Source organism: Coloeus monedula, assembly GCF_965178545.1.
Source record: "Coloeus monedula genome assembly, chromosome: 17".
Taxonomy (NCBI): domain Eukaryota; kingdom Metazoa; phylum Chordata; class Aves; order Passeriformes; family Corvidae; genus Coloeus; species Coloeus monedula.
This window is the reverse complement of record NC_138797.1, coordinates 7,419,272-7,427,567: the sequence shown is the minus strand read 5'-3', so window position 1 is coordinate 7,427,567 and position 8,296 is coordinate 7,419,272. Positions and strand designations below refer to the sequence as shown.

General features: G+C 63.3%; 1 protein-coding gene across 1 annotated transcript; it reads left to right on the top strand.

Annotated features, from left to right (window-relative positions):
* Positions 1-513: 513 nt before the first annotated feature.
* On the top strand, positions 514-3,385 carry TCF15 (transcription factor 15). The gene is made up of 2 exons (XM_082292596.1): positions 514-1,120; positions 2,946-3,385. The coding sequence occupies exons 1-2, from the start codon at positions 644-646 to the stop codon at positions 3,018-3,020; spliced, it is 552 nt and encodes a 183-aa protein (XP_082148722.1). The 5' UTR covers positions 514-643; the 3' UTR covers positions 3,021-3,385.
* Positions 3,386-8,296: the final 4,911 nt, after the last annotated feature.

Genomic DNA, 8,296 nt, shown 5'->3' with positions numbered 1-8,296 from the left:
GCAGTGTGTCTCCCACTGGCATCCCTCTAATAAAAACCCCAGGCACTGCACCAGTGTCACCCACTCCTGGTTGCCTTCCCCATCCCAGCTCCTGTGCCCTGTGTTCATCCCATGCCACCCTGTGTGGGACCCAGGGCTGGCAAGGGACAGCCAGGCAGGGGCTGGGGACACGTTGCCTGTGGGCTGATTATCTGTGACATTGCTCTGCAGGCGCCAGAGGCCATGGCACAGGGAGCACTTGCCGGACAGTGGCCCTGGCGCTGCCACGGTTCAGAACCACCGCGGGCATGACCTGGGGTCAAGGTGCCCACAGCCAGGCCAGCGTGCTGGAGTGGGGCCAGGCCAGTGGCCAGAGCCAGCACTGGCTCTCAGGACTGGGGTGAGGACGCTGGCCGCTGGCCGCTGGCCGCTGGCCGGAGCTCGGGGGGCCGGCTGGGGGTGGGCTCCGGAGCCAGCCCCTCCCCGGCCGTATAAATCCCGATTCCCCCTGCAGACAGTCGTCCCAGCCCTGCTCAGCTGCCGCAGCGGAGCAGCAGCGGGAAGGCGTCCGGAGCCGCCGTCGCAGCTGTGCCGGCGGGGGAAGGCTCCCCGCAGCCCGGGGGGTCCCCCCAGCAGGGCCGGGGGTGCGGGCGGGCACCCCGCCATGGCCTTCACCATGCTGCGCCCCGTGGCCGCCCGCGTGCTCTACCCCGACCTCAGCATGCTCTCGGAGGACGAGGAGAACCGGAGCGAGAGCGACACGTCGGACCAGTCGTTCGGCTGCTGCGAGGGCGCCGAGGCTCGCCGCAAGCTGCCGCGGAAGCCGGGGCCGATGGTGATGGTGAAGCAGAGGCAGGCAGCGAACGCACGGGAGCGGGACCGGACCCAGAGCGTCAACACGGCCTTCACCGCCCTGCGGACCCTCATCCCCACCGAGCCGGTGGATCGGAAGCTGTCCAAGATCGAGACCCTCCGCCTGGCCTCCAGCTACATCTCCCACCTGGCCAACGTGCTGCTGCTGGGCGAGGGCTGCGAGGACGGGCAGCCCTGCTTCAGTGCCATCTATGGCGCCAAGGGCGACCTGGACAGCAAACAGCCCCGCAGCATCTGCACCTTCTGCCTCAGCAACCAGCGGAAAGGGGTGAGCGGGATTCTGGGATGGGTTAGGGATCCTCGTGCCCCTCCTGGCCTGAGTGGGGCAGGAGGCTCAGCATGTCCCAAAGGGATGGGGAGCAGCACACTGTGCCTGGGCTGAGCGGGGCAGGAGACTCATGTCTCAGTGAGAACCACAGCTTCTGGCTGCAGCTCCCACTGGAGGTTTCGGCTGCTCCTGGCCAAATCCTGCTTGTAGCCACACGCCTACAGCTCCTGCTCACGTCAGAGGGCTGGGCTGCTCCCCCACGTCCATCCGGGCTGGGAGGTCTCAGGGGTTAAACAGCCACCCCAGAGCTGGCGGCATTGGCTGTCCCAGGGGGAGCTCAGAGCTCGCTGGCTGACCCCTTCCCCATCCTCATCCCCATCTGCATACCCAACCCTGCCAGCCCACCAGCACTGTGGCAGGGCTACTCCAGCAGCTCTCTGATGTGAGGAGGACAGGCAGAGCCCAGCAGACACCCCCCGAGGGGGGTCAGACAGAGTTTCCCGTCCAGTGTTCCCATGCAGGGTCTGCTGGCAGCACTGGCACATCTCCCACAGGGCTGAGATGGCCATGGCAGAGCACCCCTGCCCTGCCCTGCCCTGCCCTGCCCTGCCCACCCAGCTGATCCCCCCCAGCATCCTGAAGGTCGTGGGACACCTTTCTTATGGTGAGCCCACCCTGCTGCCCATGCCAGGGTCCTGGGTGCCCCTGACTGAGGAACAGCTGTGCAGGATATGGGATGCAGGGCTGGAAGTTGCCTGACCTCTTTGACATCCCTTGGCAGGGCTGTGAGCAGGGGCTGCTGTACCCACCACTGTCCCCACACACCCTCAAGGTGTCCCATGTGTGACCCCAAGCAGTACAGCCACGGGTCACACTCCAGCCCTCAGAGCTTTTTCAAGTTTTGCTGCTCCATTTTTAATTACTCCCCTGCTCCTGCCACCCTCCCAGCAGCCTCTCCAGCCCTCTTGGGGTCCTCCAGCCTTGGTCCCTGGCAGAGTTGCCCCAGCTGGGATCCTCTGGCTCCTTCTTGGGGCTGGAGCCAGGAGTCTGGCACAGTGCTGGACCCCTCCAGGGGACCCTGTGGAGGCACTGGGGCTGCGAAGCTCCTGCTGGAGTGCAATGGTGGGAACTGGGTTGGGATCCAACTGTGTATCCCAGCCTTGAGGCTGAGCTGGAAAGGGGCTGTACTGGGCTGGAAATGGGCAGGGCTGGAAATGGGTTGTACTGCACTGCAAATGGTCTGGAAATGGGCTGTACTGGGCCATGCTGGGCTGTGCAAGGCTGGAAATAGGCTGGGCTGGAACTGGGCTGTGTTGGGCCCTGCTGATCCATGCTGGGTTTTACTGGAATGTTCTGGGCTAAATCTGGACCATGCTGGTCTGTGCTGGGTTATACTGATACAGGAACTGATAGCTCCCTGCTGGGAGGTGGGGCTGAGCTGTGGGGCCGGACTATGTGAGTCTCTCCAGGGCTGTGGATCTGTCTGGGGCCATGTGTCTGTCCTGGGGTGCTACTGGCCCTGGCCACAGGTGCTGAGTAGCCATGGGGGTTGTGTTCTGCAGCATGACAAGGCCAAGGGGGACCCACCTTGGAGGGCTCCACCACAGCACCCACCTCCCAACCACCCACCCAACCACTCGTCAGGCATGGCCCCCTCTGTCTGTCTGTCCACTCCAGGCAGCATGGAGCTGCCCCAGGACTGAGCCACTGGCCATCTCACAGTGGGTCCCCATGGAGGAGTCGGCGTGGTGGACATGGGCAGGAATGGGGTGCCCCCCATCTGGACACCCCATGGTACCTGCAGCTCTCCCTCCTCTCTCTGCAGGGCAGTCGGAGGGACCTCGGGGGCAACTGCCTGAAAATGCGAGGGGTTACCCCCCTGCGAGTGTCGCGGAGATGAGCCGGGGTCCGGCAGCACCCACCTGAGACAGCGGCAGAGGCAGATGGAACCCGCACATGCCAGCCCAGAGACCGCAGCGGGGAGGGAGGGAGCTGCTCACCCGAGGTGGCAGCAGCCGAGCCCAGGCTGGCACCACACCGACACTGGCCCTGGAGCCGGCAGTGGGGCGGGAGGACGCTCCCGTGGCCAAGGCTGCCCACGTGGGGCAGGGCCGGGGAGGGGGGTCCCCGCGCCCCGGGGCTGGACTGGAAGGGGCCTGTGTGTGGCCGGCGTTGAGGTGCTCCGGGGGGACGGTGTCGTGGCCCTGGGGACGCTGGTTGTGCACGTGCAGCCGCTTGGAAAATAAAACCCTATTTTTCTGATGAGCCAGTGCCTGCCTGTCACCCCAGTGTGGGGTGAGGTGGGGGTCCTCAAGATAGCCCTGGACCCCCCTGCCCTGCACAGCTGCTCTGCTACTGGAACCAGTGTGACCATCTCAGCTCTACCCACTCCTGTGCCACAGTGGGATTCACATGGGGTGAAACCGCTGGGTGTCCCTGTGTCCCCAGGCCCTGATGACAGCTTTGGCCTCGCAAAGGCTGCAGAAGTTCCAAGGGGGTCAGTGCCACGCCATGGGATGGGGATGGCACCTCCAGCCCTGTGCTGCAGCCACAGGTGCCCAGCTGGTGGGTCGGGGTTGGTGTAACTGCTTTTGTGCCTTCCCCTCCACCTGATACATCATGACTGGCGCGATGTCACTGCCACCACAACTGCCACCATCGCCACCACTGCCACCAGTACTATGACTGCCACCAGCACAATGACTGTCCCCACTGTGACTGCCACTGCCACCATGCAGAGCTGTGCATGACCATGCAGAGCCGTGCATGGTGGGGCAGCAGGCAGCAGCACCTGCCTGGGGTCAGGTGAGGACATGGGGGATTCCCAGGCCAGATCCCCACATGGGATTCTGCTTGAGGGGGCTGGAATGGCTGGGCGGTGCAGAGAGCTGAGCCTGGGAATGGTGCTGTGCCAGAGCTGGTGGCTCCCAGGGGCCGGTGTGTCCCACGGAGCAGAGGCAGCTGTGGATGGGGCAGCTGGGGGCTCCCCACAAGGGTTGAAGAACTGTAGCTGCTCTATCTCCCTTGGGTCCTGGAGCCTGCATGGAGCAGGGGGAGCACATTGGGGGTCCCACTGGAGCATGCCCCAGGCAGGGGCTCTGTTGGGAGCCCACAGCACCTCTCGGCCCCCTGCTCACCGAGGTGAGCCTGCCCAGGGCTCCCTCCCCCGGGTTTGATTTATGGAGCTGACAGCGCGGCGCAGCTGTGAGAGCTGGTCCCAAGCAGGGACCGGGGTGGGTGGGAGAGGTTTGTTCTCAGCGTGGCTAATGTGTCCCAGACCCCAATAAACAGCCGTGAGATTCTCCAAACAGCCCAGGACACAGAATCCCTGTCCCCGGGTTTATCGGGGGGCAGGGGCCGTGGGGGATGCTGTGCTCTGCAAACAGCCCGACCCGCACATGAAAGGGGACCGTCCCCATGAAGTAGCGGCTCTGGAGCCCCCCAGGGGGCCAGCAAGGGCTGGTGGTTCCAGTGCTGGGGGCACAGCAGGTCCCAGCACTGAGTGTATAGGTCGCAGTATGTCCCAGGGCTGAGCACCAGTGTCCCAAGATGTCCCAGTGCAAGCAAGTGGAGCCTCAACAAGCTCCAATATAAAGACCATGAGCCCCAGTGAATCCCAGCACAGGAGCTGTGCATCCAGTATGTCCCAGTGCCAGAGACTAGGGCCCTAGAAAGCTCCAGTATCAAGACTATGCACCCCAATATGTCCCAGTGCTGAGGCTGTGGGATCCAGCATATCCCAGTGCTAGGGCCATGGATCTCAGCACACCCCAGTGCCAAGGATAGCACAAGGACCCCAGAGCAAGCCCCAGTGTAACAGCCCTGGGTCCCAGCACATCCCAGTGCAGAAGCTGGGCACCCAGTAACATCCAGTGCTGGGGTTATGGATCCCAGCACATCCCAGTGCAGAAGTTGGGCACCCAGTAACATCCAGTGCTGGGGTTATGGATCCCAGCACATCCCAGTGCTGGGGCTATGGATCCCAGCATGTCCCAGTGACAAGCCTATGGGTCCCAGTACATTCCAGCCCCTCCCAGCACCATGAGAGGGAAACAGTGACTCAGAGCTGCCGGGCTGGTGGGAGCCGGGTGCCCCTTTGCCCCGTGTGGGGTGAGCGTCATGGCCACTGATCGCCCACGGCCACCGCCAGCTCCCCGGCAGCCGCAGCCCCGCACTGAGCCCAGTCACGCTCCCCTCCCATCCTCTCCCCTTCCTGCATGCGGACACCCTTGGAAAGGCTCTTGGCTGCTTTCTCTGAGACAGGAAGGTGTCCCCGAGTCTCAGGAAGGAAAAACACTCAGTGCTGAACCCACAAAGACCGTCTCTGAGGGGCCAGGGCTGGAGAGGCTCCAGGCCTGACATCACCTGGGAACTGGAACCAGAACCGCAGCTGCACTCTGCGCCTGGTATTTTTTTTCTTTAACTTGTGTTTTTAAACTTTCTTTTTATAGATTTTTATTTTATTATTTTTTTTCCCCTTTCCCTTCTCCATTCCCCTCCCAAATATTTCAGCCTCCCCACAGGCTGGCCAGCCAGGCTGGAATGCAGCAGGGCTGCACCCGCGGGTGCCGGGAGCTGCCTTGCTGATAGGATGGATGAGGCTGGGTCTGGCCAGGCAGGAGCTGCTGGAGTTGTGGGCAGGGGGCCAGCCTGGGGCTCACCTCCAGTGATGGGGGGCCAGGAACTGACAGCCCCTGATACTGCTGTGCACCAGGGCTGCTGGCCAGAAAGGGACACAGAAGGGTCCGTCTGGTCATGGGGTGTGGGAGGACGGAGGGCACAGGGGTCAGGCAGAGCCTGCAGTCTGTGGGCAGCACTGCTGTCCCGACCCACCACCCCCAGGATGGGGCTGCAGGGTCAAACCATGTCTGAGCCTGAGTCAGTGAAGGAGGAGGAGCCAGACAGGGATAGAGGACACAAAGGCAGATTTTGGGCCCAGGATCCAGTCCTCCTCATTCCTTGTCCTTTGGCAACACCTTTGGGTGCTGCCTGACCCTCCCTGGGCTTCCCCCAGAGTGGAGGCTCATGCTTAAGACCCCAGTGTATCCTGGAGCAAAGCTCAGTTGCTTGTTGCCTGGGAAATCCTCCCTGTGACAGTGACAGCCTTTAAGTGAGTGTCACAGGTCACTCCCAGCCCTGTTGGACCTGGGGGCAAAGGACTGGGAAGGGATCCCCAAGGTCTAGATGGCAGTGAGTGGGGACAGGATGACACCGCTCTGCTGCCCAGGGCAGGGTGGAGAAAAGGATCAGGGAGGGATGGGCAGTCAGGGATGGGATGGGGGGAATAGGATGGGATAGGTTAGGATAGGATGGGATGGCATGGGCAGACCAGGGGGCAGCATGATGGTCCTCTAGGTTGGGATGCTGGGCAGTCCCTGCCTCCCCGTGCCAGCAGACTCAGACTGTACTGACCCTCCAGCATCCTGCCAGGGTCCCTGGGGAAGAAACCTGGCAAAGGGTCTGCCTGAGACCCTCAAGACACCTGCCAGATCCTCACCATCACAAGGGATGCACAGCAAGAATGCCCCAACGTGCCACCCATCCCAGGGGTGCTGTGGACACTGCTGTGGGGCTGCCACCACCCTGCCATGTCCCCCCCACGCACTGGACCCCTCAAAGCCGTTCGCCCTGCTGGGACCTCGTGCCGGCTGCGGTCCCTGGGGATGAAGGCCCCGCAGCACGGACAGGGTGTGAGGCCGTGCGTGGGGTGAACGCCAGGTTAATCTCCCGCTGGAGCTTCCCTCTGCAAACAATAAGACAATGCCCGGTTGGGGCCGCCTGCGTAACCAGCGGCGTGGAAGGGAAGTTGTAATATTTGGATTTAGCACTCAGTAAATTAAGGAAGAAAAAGGAAAAAGCGCTGGGGGTAATCAGAGCAGGGCTGGCCCCGTGCCCTGCCCCACGGCTGGCGGCCCTGGGGGCTCAGCTCGGCCTGGGGACAGCAGCTGAGCAGGGTCAGCAGCTCCAAGTCAGTGAGGCCGGGCATGGCTGGGAGCGGGATACATCCCTGAGGGCCAGGCAGAGGATGGGCATGTCCCCACCATGGGGACAGCAGCCTGGAGGGTCAAGGCTCGGATACCCAGCAGGGCTGTGGGCAAACATCTGCCACATCAGAAAAGGGATCTGGGCCAGGAGGTTATTTTAATCCAGACCTCTTCATGGGAAATAAAATCCTATTTCTGCAGCTGGGGTGGCTGGGCAGGAGAGAGCCTGGGGGGGCCGTCACCTTCAGCTGGCAGTGGGTGGCAGGGGGTGACAAGGGAGGGGCTGTCCCAGGCTGTCTCCCCTGCACAGCCCCTTTCCCAGGACGAGCCCTGCAGTGGTGCTGGCTCCCCAGGATCCCACAGCAGGGCCCACACTCAATCCAACAGGCATTGTGGTTGGAGATGGGGCTCTGAGTGGGGATGGGTCTCACTGCAGGGGCCCCCTGCAGATGCTCGGGGCAGGGACAGTGCTGCAGGGATGGCCTTAACCCTTCTGAAATGCGGCCTTCCCACACATCAGCAGCCCCACTGCCCCAGGGCTGCCCCTGCTTGCCCTGGACCCAATGGGGCGAACAGGGCAGGGACACCCCAGGGAGCTGGTTTGGGGGGTCAGGATATGAACTGGAGTCTTGGGAGGGCGCTGTCCCCCCCCGTGCCCTGGGAAGACGCTTTCCCCACTTGGTGACCCCAGGGTGGGGTGCAGTGCACGGCTGGCAGGAGGGCAGGGGCAGGTGGGGGAGAGGTAACCAGCAGGCAGCAGCGGCACGGGAAGGCCTTCGGCACCGTGCCGCGCGCCGGGAGCCCATTTCCCCACAACAGGGGCCGTTATCAGCGGCAAATCCTCGGAGTGGTCCCAGGGGGGACCTCCAGCCCTTCCCCTCCACCTACCCCACCGCTCTCCCGCTCCGGCCCACGTCAATGCTGCCGCGAAGGTGTCGGAACAATCGCCTGACAAAGAGCTATTTTTAGGGGCCGGGGCTTGGAGCGAGGATACAGCCCGGCCGCTGACAATGGGGGGAAGGGGGCCGGGCTTCCCCCGTGACCACTCGGCAGCAGAAGGACCTGTAAGATTTCCTCGATGACCCAGGCCCGTACAATACAAGGAAAGCGCGAGAGGGAGATACCCCCGCCAGGACGAGCTGCTCCTTTACCTAATGGGAGTGACCCGGGGTGAGGGGCTGCGAGGTTTGGG

Bases quoted from the DNA above. Each gene is read 5' to 3' on its own strand.
- TCF15 (XM_082292596.1), top strand. From the start codon at position 644: ATGGCCTTCACCATGCTGCGCCCCGTGGCCGCCCGCGTGCTCTACCCC. The intron at 1,121-2,945 runs GTGAGCGGGATT...CTCTCTCTGCAG, and splicing joins TCAGCAACCAGCGGAAAGGG to GGCAGTCGGAGGGACCTCGG.